The following is a 20,827-nucleotide window of genomic DNA, read 5'->3' on the forward strand; positions in this document are numbered from 1 at the left end:
AGTGAAATAACCCAACTTTTTAGGCGTTAGTTTTGCACCCTGTTTACTGCAAAACTCGTTATCTAGGCGAAGATATATTAACATACTATTTAACTATGTCTTATTAAATAAACAACAGATAAAACATAATTTTAAAATGTAAATTAACTTTTTTTAATAAATATTTTGGCCTTGTCCATGTAATCTTTCTGTTGTGTATCTCTAGTACCTGCTATGTCGGTCTGGATCCAAAAGAGGGTTCTGAGGAGTTTTACACTAAATTGCTGCCATCAGCTGCTGTTAACTTGCTGGTTTTGGGAAGAAGGATACAAGCTCGTTTTGTTCGATCAATTAAGGTAACTTCTTTTACATTATACAGTAGAGCAAGTCAGTTGAGTTTGCCCCAGGGCAGAGCATGCTGTGATCTGAGATGTCATTGCAGAGAATGCAGCACGTCTGCAGAAAGAATTGGACACATGCAGGAACTATTGGCTCTCTTGCTTTGCAGTGCTGTTCTGTCCCTGTTTGAAGAGAACAGTCAAATATGGAGCAGGGCTGCAAAGCAGCAGAGCATTTATTGTTAACTGGCTCTCAGGGATTTTTTCACAAGATATTTTAAAAACTTAACAAAATATTTTTTTTTGTCTGCAGCTAATTTGCAATGCAATTTTCAACTGCTGCACTATAATTTAAAGCTTTAAAAATTGCTTTATTCTCCTGTTAATCAACACATTGCAATTGAACTGGTGCTTTAGTGTAACTGCCTAATTTAAAATGTTATTTTATTTCAAAATGATCTGCAGAAAATGTTTCACTAAAAGAATCTTATTGCAGAAAGTGAAAAAAAGTTCTGCTACTTCTGCAAGTAGGAAAAAATAACTATCCAAGTTCTACTGAATTAACACCACCTCTCCTCAGGCCCCCCCTAACTGGCCAGGTTTTCAGGATTACCTTGGGTGAGAGCAGATCAAATAGCCATGTTTACTTATCAGCTGATTATTTCATCTGTGCTCCTGTTCAGACATCCACAAAGTCTTGCCTGTTAGGGAGGCCTGAGAACAGGTTTGAAAACCAGTGACTTAGACTAATAAATTGACAATTGAAATACTGATTTCACCTTATCTAGAAAATAACTACTACCAAAAAATAAACCTCTTAGTAATGTATGTGTGGTGGGGAAATGTTGCACTATGTCATGTATCATACAAAAAAATTACTTCTCAGGTTTTTTTTTTGTTATTTCCCTTTTCTATATTTATTGGATGCAGCTCTATTTTAATAGCAGTGAATGAAAATGTTTGAAAAATCTCTTAAAGGGACAGTCAACACTAGATAATCCCTTTATTACCCATTCCCTAGTTTTGCATAACCAACACAGTTATTATTAATATACTTTTTACCTCTGTGATTACCTTGTATCTAAGCATCTTCTGACAGCCCCCTGATCACATGACATTTTATTTATTATCTATTGTCTTTCATTTTAGCCAATTAGTGCAGTGTCTGCCACAAGCCACGGGCGTGATCACAATGTTATCTATATGGCTCACATGAACTAGCTCCCCCCTGTTGTGATAAGCAAATAAAAAAGCATGTGATAAGAGGCAGCCATCAAGGGCTTAGAAATTATCATATGAACCTTCCTAGGTTTAGCTTTCAACTAAGAATACCAAGGGAACAAAGCAAAATTGGTGATAAAAGTAAATTGGAAAGTTGTTTAAAATTACATACCCTATCTGAATCATGAATTTGAACTTGACAGTCCCTTTAATTTAACTTCTAGTGTTTAAGGAATTATCACAGCTACATCAAATATTATTGATCTTAATTGTCATTTTCAATCTGAAGGATGAGGAAAGGAGTGAACTATTCAACAGTTTTCGCATGGTCACAGATTCAATCTGCTGGTTATGTAGTGGTCACTTACAGCTGACTGAAAAAGGTAATATTTATTATTATTATTATTATCTTTTTATAAACCATTAGCATAATTTGTATTACTGCAAAATACTGTTGAAGAAGTAGTGCAATTGTAAGAAATTACAATTTTAAGGGACAGTCTACTCCAGAATGTTTATTGTTTAAAAAGATGATCCTTTATTACCCATGCCCCAGTTTTGCATAAACAACACGGTTACATTAATATATTTTTTACCTATGTGAGTATCTATGCCTCGGCAGACTGCCCCCTTATTTCAGTTCTTTTGACAGACTTGCATTTTAGCCAATCAGTGCTGACTCTTAAATAACGGGAGTGCGCACAGTGTTATCTATATGGCACACATGAAATAGTGCTGTCTAGCTGCGAAAACTATCAAAATGCACTGAGATAAGAGGCGCCCTTCAAGGGTTTAGAAATTAGCATATGAGCCTACCTAGGTTTAGCTATCAGCAAAGAATACCAAGAGAACAAAGCAAATTTGATGATAAAAGTAAATTGAAAAGTTGATTAAAATTGCATGCACTATCTGAAGCATTAAAGTTTTAATTTTACAAAAGATCTCTAGAACTCGCTAACCTGAAATCATTTTAGCACACTCTTAAAAACGTGATCCTCTCACACACGTTCAAGTTGAGATTAAATCAAAATAGATGCATAGAGAGTGGCGCCCATAAAACAAACAGGCTAAAAGGTTTTTTGAATTAGAAACAAATGAGAGGATAACTTTAAGAACTCTCTACACACTGTGTATGTAGTACCCTTAAATAGGCATTCACGTGATGGTTATTTTATAAACTACAATCATAAAATCCTAAAAATTATTTTATATTTACTGCAATCTATGGTATATCATAAAAACACAAGTATAGAATATAAATTATACTTAATATATATATATAAAACATGTTAATACACCTTCACCTAAAAACGAATGTTGTGGCCACAACTAATATAAAAAGGAGATTCTTATCGGAATAATCCAGCATTTAGAATGTTTTCTGTTGCAACTCAGTGACAGCTATGTGTCCGCTATGTATCCACTTGTTTTATTTTAAAACGTGTGTTACAGTTTGTATGTATCCAATATATATCGATTTACAGTACCTTCAATCCAAAGTATTCACAGTTATTATTTAAACACCTTTATTCTCTTTGTAATCAGCGTTCTCCAGCCGTTACTTCGTCCAAACAGTCACATAGTTCTAAGACAACCAATCCTTGTACGGGTCTTTTATTTGAACAAGTGCTGCAAGTTGAAACAGTTCTTAGCTCGGATTTACCGAGTATAAGGACTACAGGAATAAAACGTTCTAAGTTACCAGTTTGTTGCAGACTAGCTTCCAATCCACTGTCTGTGATGTTTGTGTCCAATAGTATTTTTGCCCATTGTGCATCCGGATATACCGGGTACTCAAATAAGAAGATGTTGATATTTCAGGTTTTCACCTGACCAGCTATTCACCAGCTGTTTGTCTGTTTTTTCTACACTTCCGTCACAAGCCTACGCGTTTCAGAATCTAAACGATGCCTTTATCAAGATGACAGGAAGTGGATAGTTGTCAGTCTTTTATATCCGTCCTTTTAAAGGGATACTACCTTTCTCTTAAAGACAGTGTACTCATATTTGTACAGTCTTTTTTACTTACATGATAATATAGTTAAAATGACTCTGTCTCTAAAATATGTCCTCTAGTGTCAGAAATTAGGGTAATATACACATTACATATTTAAAATACATCTAATTAATCTCTTTTAAAAAATTAAAATAGAAATCTAAAAATCATACTCAAATACTTTTAAAATATTTATGTGCTATTCTTTATAAAAATATACATATTTAAAAATCTACCATGTGATACAATATACCAATTTTGTCAAATCTATTTTCAAATAAATGGATTTAGATCCAGCTCCGCATTAAGACCATTAGGTGTTAAGGTATTAAAATTGAAAATCAATTCAGCTTCAGTTAAGAGCAGGCTTCTAGTGAAATTCCCAACCCTATGTAATGTTATCTTTTTCAGTCCCCAATTTCTCATTCCATTAGTTTTTTGGTTATGGTGATCCTTGAAATGCTTTGATAACAACAGGTGATCTTCAAAACCCCATTCAAAGTTTGTGCCAAGTTATGCAAATATTTTTATGGGCCTATTTGAGTTGGAAAATATTATAGAATCTCATTGGAATAACAATCTAATCATGTTCAAAAGATTTTTAGATGATATTTTTATTATATGGAAAGGGGGTGAGGAACTTCTTAATATGTTTATAGAAGATCTTAATCAAAATACATGGGGTTTAACATTTACACATGAGTCCAATTCGAAACATATACATTTTCTAGACATCTCTATTGATATAAAAACTAATTCTATCATAACTAAAACTTTCTTCAAGGAAGTGGACACAAACAATTATGACCACTTCCAAAGTTGTCATTTGGATTTGTGGAAAACAAATATACCCAAGGGTCAATTTTTACGTTTAAGAAAAAACTGCTTAAATATAGCAGATTTTAGAGAGCAGGCTGATATTTTGAAAGGAAAATTTACAGAACAAGGATATAGTGAAAACCTAATTCAAGAAGCCATCCTCCATTCTGAGCAAAAAGACAGGTCGCAGTTTTTAAAATCTAGAAAAACAAGAAGTGGTAATAAGACACCGGAAACCACAATAAGAGATACAGCATTTATCACTAATTATAGTTCAGATCATAAGGTAGTAAATAAAATATTGGCACTTAGTTAAAAAGCACCCATTGCTGAGTGATCTCATTAGTGATAAACCTAAAGTAATTTATAGAAGAGCACAAACTTTAAAAAATATCTTATCGCCTAGCAAATTCCAACACAAAAGGGGTAACAAAATTGATGTAGATTTATCAGGGAACAAGTTAGAAGGTTTTTTCCTTGCCATGGCTGTAAAGCCTGTAAATTTAGCATAAAAACTAAAACTGTTAAATATAGTAACTCAAACTATGTATATCATATAAATGAGATTATAAGATGTACTGACAGTAATATAGTATATCTAATTCAATGGCCATGCAAAAGGCACTATTTGGGTCAAGCGAGTTGCCCCCTACGAGATAGGATAAGAAAACACCTACTTAATTTTGAATGGGGTTTTGAAGATCACCTGTTATCAAAGCATTTCAAGGATCACCATAACCAAAAATGGATGGAATGAGATATTGGGGACTGAAAAAGATAACATTACATAGGGGTGGGAATATCACTAGAAGCCTGCTCTTAACTGAAGTTGAATTAATTTTCAATTTTAATACCTTAACACCTAATGGTCTTAATGCGGAGCTGGATCTAAATCCATTTATTTGAAAATAGATCTTAATTTTACAAAATTGGTATATTGTATCACATGGTAGATTTTTAAATATGTATATTTTTATAAAGAGTAGCACATAAATATTTTAAGAGTATTTGAGTATGATTTTTAGATTTCTATTTTAATTTTTTAAAAGAGATTAATTAGAAATAGTATTTTAAATATGTAATGTATATATTACCCTAATTTCTGACACTAGAGGACATGTTTTAGAGACAGTCATTTGAACTATATTATCATGTAAGTAAAAAAGACAGTACGAATATGAGTACACTGCCTTTAAGAGAAAGGTAGTATCCCTTTAAAGGACAGATATAAAAGACTGATAACTATTCACTTCCTGTCATCTTGATAAAGGCATTGTTTAGATGCTGAAACGCGTAGTCTTTTGTGACGGAAGTGCAGAAAAAACAGACAAACAGCTGGTGAATAGCTGGTCAGGTGAAAACCTGAAATACCAACATTTCCTTATTTGAGTACCCGGTATATCCGGATGCACACTGGGCAAAAAGACTATTGGACACAAACATCAGACAGTGGATTGGAAGCTAGTCTGCAACAAACCGGTAACTACTTGTGACCTAGAACGTTTTATTCCTGTAGTCCTTATACTTGATAAATCCGAGTGAAGAATTGTTTCAACTTGCAGCACTTGTTCAAATAAAAGACCTGTACAAGGATTGGTTTTCTTAGAACCACGTGACTGGATGAAGTAATGACTGGAGAATGCCGATTACAAAGAGAATAAAGGTGTTATAATAATAACTGTGGATACTTCGGATTGAAGGTACTGTAAATCTATATATATTGGATACATACAAACTGTAACACGCGTTTTAAAATATTACAAGTGGATACATGGCGGACACATAGCTGTCACTGAGTTGCAACAGAAAACATTCTAATTGCTGGATTATTCCGATAAGAATCTCCTTTTTATATTAGTTGTGGCCACAACATTCGTTTTTAGGTGAAGGTGTATTAACATGTTTTATATATATTAAATATAATTTATATTCTATGCTTGTGTTTTTATGATATACCATAGATCGTAGCAAATATAAAATAATTTTTAGTATTTTATGATCGTAGCTTATAAAATAACCACCACATGAACGCCTATTTAAGGGTACTACATACACAGTGTGTAGAGAGTTTTTAATGTTATCCTCTCATTTGTTTCTAATTCAAAAAACCTTTTAGCCTGTTTATTTTATGGGCGCCACTCTCTATGCATGTATTTTGATTAAAGTTTAATTTTGACTAGACTATTCCTTAAAGTGAAGGTAAAGTTTGAACATTTTAAACACACTAATGAATATGTTAATATTTCCATAATCTAATCGCTAAGGCCTAGATTTGGAGTTTTGTCGGTAACGACCCGAAAAACTAACGCCGGCTTTTTTCTGGCCGCACCATAAAAATAACTCTGGTATCGAGAGTCCACATAAAGGCTGCGTTAGGCTCCAAAAAAGGAGCGTAGAGCATTTTTAACGCAGCTTCAACTCTCGATACCAGAGTTGCTTACGGACGCGGCCAGCCTCAAAAACGTGCTCGTGCACGATTCCCCCATAGGAAACAATGGGGCTGTTTGAGCTGAAAAAAAACCTAACACCTGCAAAAAAGCCGCGTTCAGCTCCTAACGCAGCCCCATTGTTTGCTATGCGGTAACCCTTCCTACGTCTGCACTTAACACTCTGACATGTACCCCGAGTCTAAACACCCCTAACCTTACACTTATTAACCCCTAATCTGCCGCCCCCGCTATCGCTGACCCCTGCATATTATTATTAACCCCTAATCTGCCGCTCCGTAAACCGCCGCTACTTACATTATCCCTATGTACCCCTAATCTGCTGCCCTAACACCGCCGACCCCTATATTATATATATTAACCAATAATATGCCCCCCACAACGTCGCCTCCACCTGCCTACACTTATTAACCCCTAATCTGCCGAGCGGACCTGAGCGCTACTATAATAAAGTTATTAACCCCTAATCCGCCTCACTAACCCTATCATAAATAGTATTAACCCCTAATCTGCCCTCCCTAACATCGCCGACACCTAACTTCAATTATTAACCCCTAATCTGCCGACTGGAGCTCACCGCTATTCTAATAAATGTATTAACCCCTAAAGCTAAGTCTAACCCTAATACTAACACCCCCCTAAGTTAAATATAATTTAAATCTAACAAAATTAATTAACTCTTATTAAATAAATTATTCCTATTTAAAGCTAAATACTTACCTGTAAAATAAATCCTAATATAGCTACAATATAAATTATAATTATATTATAGCTATTTTAGGATTTATATTTATTTTACAGGTAACTTTGTATTTATTTTAACCAGGTACAATAGCTATTAAATAGTTAAGAACTATTTAATAGCTAAAATAGTTAAAATAATTACAAATTTACCTGTAAAAGAAATCCTAACCTAAGTTACAAATAAACCTAACACTAGACTATCAATAAATTAATTAAATAAACTACCTACAATTACCTACAATTAACCTAACACTACACTATCAATAAATTAATTAAATACAATTGCTACAAATAAATACAATTAAATAAACTAGCTAAAGTACAAAAAATAAAAAAGAACTAAGTTACAAAAAATAAAAAAATATTTACAAACATTAGAAATATATTACAACAATTTTAAACTAATTACACCTACTCTAAGCCCCATAATAAAATAACAAAGCCCCCCAAAATAAAAAAATGCCCTACCCTATTCTAAATTACTAAAGTTCAAAGCTCTTTTACCTTACCAGCCCTGAACAGGGCCCTTTGCGGGGCATGCCCCAAGAAATACAGCTCTTTTGCCTGTAAAAAAAAACATACAATACCCAAGCCCCCCAACATTACAACCCACCACCCACATACCCCTAATCTAACCCAAACCCCCCTTAAATAAACCTAACACTAAGCCCCTGAAGATCATCCTACCTTGTCTTCACCATACCAGGTTCACCGATCGGTCCAGAAGAGCTCCTCCGATGTCCTGATCCAAGCCCAAGCGGGGGGCTGAAGAGGTCCATGATCCGGCTGAAGTCTTCATCCAAGCGGGCCAGAAGAGGTCTTCCATCCGATTGAAGTCTTCATCCAAGCGGCATCCATCCGGAGCGAAGCGGCAGCATCCTGAAGACCTCCACCGCGGAACATCCATCCTGGCCGACGACTGAACGACGAATGACGGTTCCTTTAAATGACGTCATCCAAGATGGCGTCCCTCAAATTCCGATTGGCTGATAGGATTCTATCAGCCAATCGGAATTAAGGTAGGAATATTCTGATTGGCTGATGGAATCAGCCAATCAGAATCAAGTTCAATCCGATTGGCTGATCCAATCAGCCAATCAGATTGAGCTTGCATTCTATTGGCTGATCGGTAAGGTAAAAGAGCTTTGAACTTTAGTAATTTAGAATAGGGTAGGGCATTTTTTTATTTTGGGGGGCTTTGTTATTTTATTAGGGGGCTTAGAGTAGGTGTAATTAGTTTAAAATTGTTGTAATATTTTTCTTATGTTTGTAAATATTTTTTTATTTTTTGTAACTTAGTTCTTTTTTATTTTTTGTACTTTAGCTAGTTTATTTAATTGTATTTATTTGTAGCAATTGTATTTAATTAATTTATTGATAGTGTAGTGTTAGGTTAATTGTAGGTAATTGTAGGTATTTTATTTAATTATTTTATTGATAGTGTAGTGTTAGGTTTATTTGTAACTTAGGTTAGGATTTCTTTTACAGGTAAATTTGTAATTATTTTAACTATTTTAGCTATTAAATAGTTCTTAACTATTTAATAGCTATTGTACCTGGTTAAAATAAATACAAAGTTACCTGTAAAATAAATATAAATCCTAAAATAGCTATAATATAATTATAATTTATATTGTAGCTATATTAGGATTTATTTTACAGGTAAGTATTTAGCTTTAAATAGGAATAATTTATTTAATAAGAGTTAATTAATTTCGTTAGATTTAAATTATATTTAACTTAGGGGGGTGTTAGTATTAGGGTTAGACTTAGCTTTAGGGGTTAATACATTTATTAGAATAGCGGCGAGATTCGGTCGGCAGATTAGGGGTTAATAATTAAAGTTAGGTGTCGGCGATGTTAGGGAGGGCAGATTAGGGGTTAATACTATTTATGATAGGGTTAGTGAGGCGGATTAGGGGTTAATAACTTTATTATAGTAGCGCTCAGGTCCGGTCGGCAGATTAGGGGTTAATAAGTGTAGGCAGGTGGAGGCGACGTTGTGGGGGGCATATTATTGGTTAATATATATAATATAGGGGTCGGCGGTGTTAGGGGCAGCAGATTAGGGGTACATAAGGATAACGTAGGTGGCGGCGCTTTGCGGTCGGCAGATTAGGGGTTAATAAGTGTAGGCAGGTGGAGGCGACGTTGAGGGGGGCAGATTAGGGGTTAATAAATATAATACAGGGGTCGGCGGTGTTAGGGGCAGCAGATTAGGGGTACATAAGGATAACGTAGGTGGCGGTCGGCAGATTAGGGGTTAAAAAAAAATTTTCGAGTGTCGGCGATGTGGGGGGACCTCGGTTTAGGGGTACATAGGTAGTTTATGGGTGTTAGTGTACTTTAGAGTACAGTAGTTAAGAGCTTTATAAACCGGCGTTAGCCCAGAAAGCTCTTAACTACTGACTTTTTTCCTGCGGCTGGAGTTTTGTCGTTAGATGTCTAACGCTCACTTCAGACACGACTCTAAATACCGGAGTTATAAAAATCCCATTGAAAAGATAGGATACGCAATTTACGTAAGGGGATCTGCGGTATGGAAAAGTCGCGGCTGGAAAGTGAGCGTTAGACCCTATTTTGAGTGACTCCAAATACCGGCGGTAGCATAAAACCAGCGTTAGGAGCCTCTAACGCTGGTTTTCACGGCTACCGCCAAACTCTAAATCTAGGCCCAAGTTTTTATCTCTGTTTCTTTTATATTTAGCAAATAAAACATATTTATATTTCCTTATAAATTTCTATTTTGACTCCTCCCAACCCCTTTTTTCTTCTTTTCTGGTCTGTGACGTATAGAGCGGTCCCACCCGCTCTATACGTCTCACAAAAGCGCGTTCACGAGGCTCCATTTAACTGCTCCTGCGCAAATCGGCAATTTCACTATCTACTGCCAATGCGCTAATAGACAAATCCTCTCTCAAGCAGGCATAATACAAATGCGCATGCGTGAAACGGGAGCACAGGTTCCGACATAAACAAAAAAAAAAATACACCGCATGCGCAGATCATCTAGGAGGCGGATTGACGGCCGCCTAACGGACAGATTTTCAATTGGCTAATAAAAAAACGTGACCGAGACAGAAAAAAAAAAATAACGGGTTGAATTTGCGGACCTTTAATAAGTGATTGAAAAACGGCAATAACTTTATTTACAGTCAAATGAAAAAAGTGATGAATGACAGTCATACTGATTTCAAAGAAAGAATAATATTCTAGATCGACATCAAGGTAACTTTACCTTCACTTTAAAGAACTGTCATATGTTACAGAAAGATAGTGCCTTGTATCTAATGACTGGACCTCACCAATAATGGTTTCCATGGCAATGGTAACAAAAGCAAAGGTGTCCTTTGTTTCCTCTTATGAACATTCCTAATCCTAGCGTGATAATGTCCAAACTTCACTACAGGGAGTGCAGAATTATTAGGCAAGTTGTATTTTTGAGGATTAATTTTATTATTGAACAACCATGTTCTCAATGAACCCAAAAAACTCATTAATATCAAAGCTGAATAGTTTTGGAAGTAGTTTTTAGTTTGTTTTTAGTTATAGCTATTTTAGGGGGATATCTGTGTGTGCAGGTGACTATTACTGTGCATAATTATTAGGCAACTTAACAAAAAACAAATATATACCCATTTCAATTATTTATTTTTACCAGTGAAACCAATATAACATCTCAACATTCACAAATATACATTTCTGACATTCAAAAACAAAACAAAAACAAATCAGTGACCAATATAGCCACCTTTCTTTGCAAGGACACTCAAAAGCCTGCCATCCATGGATTCTGTCAGTGTTTTGATCTGTTCACCATCAACATTGCGTGCAGCAGCAACCACAGCCTCCCAGACACTGTTCAGAGAGGTGTACTGTTTTCCCTCCTTGTAAATCTCACATTTGATGATGGACCACAGGTTCTCAATGGGGTTCAGATCAGGTGAACAAGGAGGCCATGTCATTAGATTTTCTTCTTTTATACCCTTTCTTGCCAGCCACGCTGTGGAGTACTTGGACGCGTGTGATGGAGCATTGTCCTGCATGAAAATCATGTTTTTCTTGAAGGATGCAGACTTCTTCCTGTACCACTGCTTGAAGAAGGTGTCTTCCAGAAACTGGCAGTAGGACTGGGAGTTGAGCTTGACTCCATCCTCAACCCGAAAAGGCCCCACAAGCTCATCTTTGATGATACGAGCCCAAACCAGTACTCCACCTCCACCTTGCTGGCGTCTGAGTCGGACTGGAGCTCTCTGCCCTTTACCAATCCAGCCACGGGCCCACCCATCTGGCCCATCAAGACTCACTCTCATTTCATCAGTCCATAAAACCTTAGAAAAATCAGTCTTGAGATATTTCTTGGCCCAGTCTTGACGTTTCAGCTTGTGTGTCTTGTTCAGTGGTGGTCGTCTTTCAGCCTTTCTTACCTTGGCCATGTCTCTGAGTATTGCACACCTTGTGCTTTTGGGCACTCCAGTGATGTTGCAGCTCTGAAATATGGCCAAACTGGTGGCAAGTGGCATCTTGGCAGCTGCACGCTTGACTTTTCTCAGTTCATGGGCAGTTATTTTGCGCCTTGGTTTTTCCACACGCTTCTTGCGACCCTGTTGACTATTTTGAATGAAACGCTTGATTGATCGATGATCACGCTTCAGAAGCTTTGCAATTTTAAAAGTGCTGCATCCCTCTGCAAGATATCTCACTATTTTTGACTTTTCTGAGCCTGTCAAGTCCTTCTTTTGACCCATTTTGCCAAAGGAAAGGAAGTTGCCTAATAATTATGCACACCTGATATAGGGTGTTGATGTCATTAGACCACACCCCTTCTCATTGCAGAGATGCACATCACCTAATATGCTTAATTGGTAGTAGGCTTTCGAGCCTATACAGCTTGGAGTAAGACAACATGCATAAAGAGGATGATGTGGTCAAAATACTAATTTGCCTAATAATTCTGCACTCCCTGTATGCTTTTCTCAAATTTATACAGAAAGAGTGTAGAGCCCAAGCTTGTAATTGATATTGCATGTGCCATCTCTACTTTCAGTTGTGGCATTAATTCATTCTATTCCAAAAAAGATTAAAAATACACTCCTAACTTTTTTGTTTTAATGTTTTTAGTTTTGCAGGAAGAACATTTTCTGCAGTTACTAATGACTGATGATGTAGAAACAGGTGCTGCTGTTATGAGCATATTACAGAGCATCATGCGAGTTAACAGGTAATTTGACCGGCTTCAATCATTTATATAGAAAGAAATATTGACACATTTTTAGTTTAACATTGTATTAGTCTAATAACTTCTTTGCAAATGATTTATCTACAAAATTTTCTGTAAATCTAAATAGTTACATATATATATATATATATATATATATATATATATATATATATATATATATATATATATATATATATATATATATATATATATATATATATATATAAATAAAACATGGAAGGGAACTGCACTCCAAGACCGGACCAGGTACACAACATGTGACTCGGCAACATCCAGCCCTGGGTGCTAAATAGCACTCCAAAAAGCTGTGATGTCACCAGAGCCACAGGCAGTTAACCCCAGTCCGGAATGGGTGCAAGAAACAAGGGGGATTCTAAACAAAAAGTAATACAACACATAGAAACAACCAGCACTCACCAGCTAGCTCACAGCTAAGATAAAATCACAACTGGAAAGGTTAGTCACCGCATCTGGCCAAATGGGAAAGCTCAGGCACCACGTCAAGGTTCTTTCCATTGCCTGAGTCCCTAACACAGCCACGCCATCATGCGAGCTCACAAAGCCAAACAGACTGAGAACAAAGAAGGGGTGCACAGGTGGCTGTAATCACCCAGAGAAAATACAAAACATGGAAGAGAACTGCACTCCAAGACCGGACCAGGTACACAACATGTGACTCAGCAACATCCAGCCCTGGGTACTAAATAGCCATTTGGCCAGATGCGGTGACTAACCTTTCCAGTTGTGATTTTATCTTAGCTGTGAGCTAGCTGGTGAGTGCTGGGTGTTTCTATGTGTTGTATTACTTTTTGTTTGTAATCCCCCTTGTTTCTTGCACCCATTCCAGACTGGGGTTAACTGCCTGTGGCTCTGGTGACATCACAGCTTTTTTGGAGTGCTATTTAGCGTTAAGAATATGCACTCAGTGGATTTAAAGCACAGCACTCTTTATTTAGGTTGTGACGTTTCGGGGCATTCACCCCTTCCACAGACAATTCAAAAGTGATACAAACAGTGTATAAATGTGTAATAAGCCCCTCCTCCCATAGGATCCAGCCAATCAGCTAGAAGCAGAACAAAATGCCTCCTGTGCATATATTCACAATAAACTGTATAGCAATCAATATTCATAGTAATATATATATCATATATAATAAACCTTTAACTAACATCTAGATACAGTGGCATGTACATATTATGTGTGATATGTGACCATCAATACGTGAAATCCATTTTATGGACCTGAGTTTATATCTCTACCGTTGTAAATATCCCTAGATCCTATATGTTATATACAAAAACATAGCCAAATAAATTGCGCAATCATTATATATCCATAACACAACTGTGTATTTTTAAAGACTATTCAGCATCTTTCAATCTTATATTTGAGCATAAGATAATAGAGGGGAATTAACATAGACGTCCACAGACTATATCAAAGACTTAAATCCGCCATTATTCAACACGCCCAAATCTGCGTGGGATTGTAGGCGTGGCAATAATACTGTCTCATACCTCATCATCTCATGACACGGATTGAGCAGCCAATCAAAGCAATGTATCATCTGTTGTTATGGCAACCAGATGTGACGTTCCAGAATCGAACAGATCAATCTATGTTGTTATAAGGTTCCTATAAGGATTTAAGTACAATCATAATGTCTGAACAATCCGTAACTAAAATATTGCTTATGTCAATAGTGGAGATGTACTTCTACCTCCATTCAGAATGTATAGTTTGCATACAACTAATTACTAAGCATCAATCACTATCGGCTAGATTTAGAGTTGGGCGTTAGCCGTCAAAACCAGCGTTAGAGGCTCCTAACGCTGGTTTTTACCGCCCTCTGGTATTTGGAGTCAGTCAGGAAAGGGTCTAACGCTCACTTTCCAGCCGCGACTTTTCCATACCGCAGATCCCCTTACGTCAATTGCGTATCCTATCTTTTCAATGGGATCTTTCTAACACCGGTATTTAGAGTCGTGGCTGAAGTGAGCGTTAGAAATCTAACGACAAAACTCCAGCCGCAGAAAAAAGTCAGTAGTTAAGAGCTTTCTGGGCTAACGCCGGTTTATTAAGCTCTTAACTACTGTGCTCTAAAGTACACTAACACCCATAAACTACCTATGTACCCCTAAACCGAGGTCCCCCCACATCGCCGCCACTCTATTAAAAAATTTTAACCCCTAATCTGCCGACCACACACCGCTGCCACCTACATTATCCCTATGAACCCCTAATCTGCTGCCCTAACACCGCCGACCCCTATATTATATTTATTAACCCCTAATCTGCCCCCCTCAACGTCGCCTCCACCTGCCTACACTTATTAACCCCTAATCTGCCGAGCGGATCGCACCGCTACTATAATAAAGTTATTAACCCCTAATCTGCCTCACTCTTGCCTCAATAACCCTATAATAAATAGTATTAACCCCTAATCTGCCCTCCCTAACATCGCCGACACCTAACTTCAATTATTAACCCCGAATCTCGCCGCTACTGTAATAAATGGATTAACCCCTAAAGCTAAGTCTAACCCTAACACTAACACCCCCCTAAGTTAAATATAATTTAAATCTAACGAAATAAATTAACTCTTATTAAATAAATTATTCCTATTTAAAGCTAAATACTTACCTGTAAAATAAACCCTAATATAGCTACAATATAAATTATAATTATACTATAGCTATTTTAGGATTAATATTTATTTTACAGGCAACTTTGTATTTATTTTAACCAGGTACAATAGCTATTAAATAGTTAAGAACTATTTAATAGCTAAAATAGTTAAAATAATTACAAAATTACCTGTAAAATAAATCCTAACCTAAGTTACAATTAAACCTAACACTACACTATCAATAAATTAATTAAATACAATACCTACAATTATCTACAATTAAACCTAACACTACACTATCAATAAATTAATTAAATACAATATCTACAAATAAATACAATGAAATAAACTAACTAAAGTACAAAAAATAAAAAAAGAACTAAGTTACAAAAAATAAAAAAATATTTACAAACATTAGAAAAATATTACAACAATTTTAAACTAATTACACCTACTCTAAGCCCCCTAATAAAATAACAAAGCCCCCCAAAATAAAAAATTCCCTACCCTATTCTAAATTAAAAACGTTCAAAGCTCTTTTACCTTACCAGCCCTGAACAGGGCCCTTTGTGGGGCATGCCCCAAAGAATTCAGCTCTTTTGCCTGTAAAAAAAACACATACAATACCCCCCCCCCAACATTACAACCCACCACCCACATACCCCTAATCTAACCCAAACCCCCCTTAAATAAACCTAACACTAAGCCCCTGAAGATCTCCCTACCTTGTCTTCACCTCACCGGGTCCCGATCTGTCCAGAAGAGCCTCCGATGTCTTGATCCAAGCCCAAGCGGGGGGCTGAAGAGTGACTTCCATCCTCGGGCTGAAGTCTGGATCCAAACGGCGGCTGAAGAAATCCATCATCGGGCTGAAGTCGGAAGTCCATCATCGGGATGAAGTCTTCTATCAAGCAGCATCTTCAATCTTCTTTCTTCCGGAGCGGAGCGGAGCCATCTTCTTCCCAGGCGACGCGGATCCATCCTCTTCTAACGACACCTACTAGCCGAATGACGGTTCCTTTAAATGACGTCATCCAAGATGGCGTCCGTCGAATTCCGATTGGCTGATAGGATTCTATCAGCCAATCAGAATTAAGGTAGGAAAATTCTGATTGGCTGATGGAATCAGCCAATCAGATTCAAGTTCAATCCGATTGGCTGATCCGATCAGCCAATCAGATTGAGCTCGCATTCTATTGGCTGTTCCGATCAGCCAATAGAATGCGAGCTCAATCTGATTGGCTGATTCCATCAGCCAATCAGAATTTTCCTACCTTAATTCCGATTGGCTGATAGAATCCTATCAGCCAATCGGAATTCAACGGACGCCATCTTGGATGACGTCATTTAAAGGAACCTTCATTCGGCTAGTAGGCGTCGTTGGAAGAGGATGGATCCGCGTTGGCTGGGAAGAAGATGGCTCCGCTCCGCTCCGGAAGAAAGAAGATTGAAGATGCTGCTTGATAGAAGACTTCATCCCGATGATGGACTTCCGACTTCAGCCCGATGATGGATTTCTTCAGCCGCCGCTTGGATCCAGACTTCAGCCCGAGGATGGACGTCACTCTTCAGCCCCCCACTTGGGCTTGGATCAAGACATCGGAGGCTCTTCTGGACAGATCGGAACCCGGTGAGGTGAAGACAAGGTAGGGAGATCTTCAGGGGCTTAGTGTTAGGTTTATTTAAGGGGGGTTTGGGTTAGATTAGGGGTATGTGGGTGGTGGGTTGTAATGTTGGGGGGGGGGTATTGTATGTGTTTTTTTTTACAGGCAAAAGAGCTGAATTCTTTGGGGCATGCCCCGCAAAGGGCCCTGTTCAGGGCTGGTAAGGTAAAAGCTTTGAACTTTTTTAATTTAGAATAGGGTAGGGCATTTTTTTATTTTGGGGGGCTTTGTTATTTTATTAGGGGGCTTAGAGTAGGTGTAATTAGTTTAAAATTGTTGTAATATTTTTCTAATGTTTGTAAATATTTTTTTATTTTTTGTAACTTAGTTCTTTTTTTATTTTTTGTACTTTAGTTAGTTTATTTCATTGTATTTATTTGTAAATATTGTATTTAATTAATTTATTGATAGTGTAGTGTTAGGTTTAATTGTAGATAATTGTAGGTATTGTATTTAATTAATTTATTGATAGTGTAGTGTTAGGTTTAATTGTAACTTAGGTTAGTATTTATTTTACAGGTAATTTTGTAATTATTTTAACTATTTTAGCTATTAAATAGTTCTTAACTATTTAATAGCTATTGTACCTGGTTAAAATAAATACAAAGTTGCCTGTAAAATAAATATTAATCCTAAAATAGCTATAATATAATTATAATTTATATTGTAGCTATATTAGGGTTTATTTTACAGGTAAGTATTTAGCTTTAAATAGGAATAATTTATTTAATAAGAGTTAATTTATTTCGTTAGATTTAAATTATATTTAATTTAGGGGGGTGTTAGTGTTAGGGTTAGACTTAGCTTTAGGGGTTAATCCATTTATTACAGTAGCGGCGAGATTCGGTTGGCAGATTAGGGGTTAATAATTGAAGTTAGGTGTTGGCGATGTTAGGGAGGGCAGATTAGGGGTTAATACTATTTATTATAGGGTTATTGAGGCGGGAGTGAGGCGGATTAGGGGTTAATAACTTTATTATAGTAGCGGTGCGGTCCGCTCGCCAGATTAGGGGTTAATAAGTGTAGGCAGGTGGAGGCGACGTTGAGGGGGGCAGATTAGGGGTTAATAAATATAATATAGGGGTCGGCGGTGTTAGGGGCAGCAGATTAGGGGTACATAGCTATAATGTAGCTTGCGGTGGTGTCCGGAGCGGCAGATTAGGGGTTAATAATAATATGCAGGGGTCAGCGATAGCGGGGGCGGCAGATTAGGGGTTAATAAGTTTAAGGTTAGGGGTGTTTAGACTCGGGGTACATGTTAGGGTGTTAGGTGCAGACGTAGAAAGTGTTTCCCCATAGCAAACAATGGGGCTGCGTTAGGAGCTGAACGCTGCTTTTTTGCAGGTGTTAGGTTTTTTTCCAGCTCAAACAGCCCCATTGTTTTCTATGGGGGAATCGTGCACGAGCACGTTTTTGAAGCTGGCCGCGTCCGTAAGCAATGCTGGTATCTAGAGTTGCAGTGGCGGTAAATATGCCTGTACGCTCCCTTTTTGGAGCCTAACGCAGCCATTCTGTGAACTCTAAATACCAGCGGTATTTAAAAGGTGCGGGAGAAAAAAAGCACGCGTAGCTAACGCGCCCCTTTGGCCGCAGAACTCTAAATCTAGCCGTATATCTGTTATAACCATATGATTATTCCAAAGTCAGGCATTTCTTCTCAATAGCATGTATTTATAACAACATCTACTCGTAATTATCATAACAAGGACCCATAAGATTATGTCTCTCTCTATCAAAAATCATAGTTAGATGATGCGGTATGAGATAGTATTATTGCCACGCCTACAATCCCGTGTTGAATAATGGCGGATGTAAGTCTTTGATATAGTCTGTGGACGTCTATGTTAATTCCCCTCTATTATCTTATGCTCAAATACTATGTTCAAATATAAGATTGAAAGATGCTGAATAGTCATTAAAAACATACACAGTTGTGTTATGGATATATAATGATTGCACAATTTATTTGGCTATGTTTTTGTATATAACATATAGGATCTAGGGATATTTACAACGGTAGAGATATAAACTCAGGTCCATAAAATGAATTTCACGTATTGATGGTCACATATCACACATAATATGTACATGCCACTGTATCTAGATGTTAGTTAAAGGTTTATTATATATGATATATATATTACTATGAATATTGATTGCTATACAGTTTATTGTGAATATTTGCACAGGAGGCATTTTGTTCTGCTTCTAGCTGATTGGCTGGATCCTATGGGAGGAGGGGCTTATTACACATTTATACACTGTTTGTTTGTATCACTTTTGAATTGTCTGAGGAAAGGGTGAATGCCCCGAAACGTCACAACCTAAATAAAGAGTGCTGTGCTTTAAATCCACTGAGTGCATATTCTTAACTCTGTATCTGATGATCTATGCACCCTGGTCTTGAGAATTTGGCGAGTGGGAGTGCGCTACCATTTGTTTATTATATATATATATATATATATATATATATATATATATATATATATATATATATATATATATATATATATGTGTGTGTATATAAATATATATATATATATATATATATATATATTGTCCAGGTAGAGGACAGCACTATCTTACACAATTCAGCTGCCAAGGTGCACTGCAAACCAAATCCGTATCCTCTCCAAGAACACAGGCACTCACTGGTCTTTAAAATGTAATCCTTTTATTTAATCCGTTAAAACAATTATAATACCATGACGTTTCGGTACATCGTTGTACCTTTATCAAATGTGACAAAAATAGATATTAAGAGCTTCATAGATAACTTAACCCAAACCGCCACCTAAATACTGTTTGAGTACATCACATGCCGCCAATTCTCCGTGAGTGAAATCGGCGTCTGACGTCATCAGGGTGCGTTGAACTATGCGCCCTGTGAGATCGTGGAGCCGAAGTTGCCATGGCAACATGTAATCAAAACACGGATCTTGCGGCGACAATGTAATAACTCAATGCATTCATGTATTTGCCTAGTAGGTATGACACCGCATATACATAATAATAGAGATGTCCATACTTATTACATAAGGGTACAAGGTACCCCAAACATCTGCAATAGTGGACAAAGAATCTGTATATCGGCGCAATACTTAAGACAAATGACAATTTAAAAACAACATACATATACCAGTGCATCTATATAACATTGCATACACATCGCAATATGTAAAAGACCTGTGATGCCTATGAAGTCATAATGACAATAAACAGTGTCAAATTACATATAGAGTGATATACCAGCTTATATTCATGCCTACTAATTATATGGTAGAAACTTAGGAACAATATGTGAGGGCCATTCTGTATCTTGTTGAAAGTCCCTTGTACAATTGCAAGAAGGACATGTTTACTGTTATCTTGTTACAAAGACAAATAATGTCTATGCAATGTTATATAGATGCACTGGTATATGTACGTTGTTTTTAAATTGTCATTTGTCCGATATACAGATTCTTTGTCCACTATTGCAGATGTTTTGGGGTACCTTGTACCCTTATGTAATAAGTATGGAGATCTCTATTATTATGTATATGCGGTGTCATACCTACTAGGCAAATACATGAATGCATTGAGTTATTACATTGTCGCTGCAAGATCCGTGTTTTGATTACATGTTGCCATGGCAACTTTGGCTCCACGATCTCACAGGGCGCATAGTTCAACGCACCCTGATGACGTCAGACGCCGATTTCACTCACAGAGAATTGGCGGCATGTGATGTACTCAAACAGTATT

General features: G+C 36.8%; 1 protein-coding gene across 1 annotated transcript in view; it reads left to right on the forward strand.

The window, feature by feature from the left end:
* Positions 1 to 205: 205 nt before the first annotated feature.
* Positions 206 to 20,827, forward strand: part of LOC128644711 (IQ calmodulin-binding motif-containing protein 1) — a gene marked incomplete at its 5' end in the record, with an annotated part of 195,417 nt that continues 174,795 nt past the window's right edge. Inside the window, 3 exons of the mRNA XM_053697227.1 lie at positions 206 to 335; positions 1,828 to 1,921; positions 12,666 to 12,765. Coding sequence (XP_053553202.1) covers positions 206 to 335; positions 1,828 to 1,921; positions 12,666 to 12,765 — 324 coding nt within the window. The remainder of the gene's footprint in view (positions 336 to 1,827; positions 1,922 to 12,665; positions 12,766 to 20,827) is intronic.

The sequence above is a fragment of the Bombina bombina genome, unplaced genomic scaffold (genome assembly GCF_027579735.1).
Source record: "Bombina bombina isolate aBomBom1 unplaced genomic scaffold, aBomBom1.pri scaffold_534, whole genome shotgun sequence".
In the NCBI taxonomy this organism is placed as follows: Eukaryota; Metazoa; Chordata; class Amphibia; order Anura; family Bombinatoridae; genus Bombina; species Bombina bombina.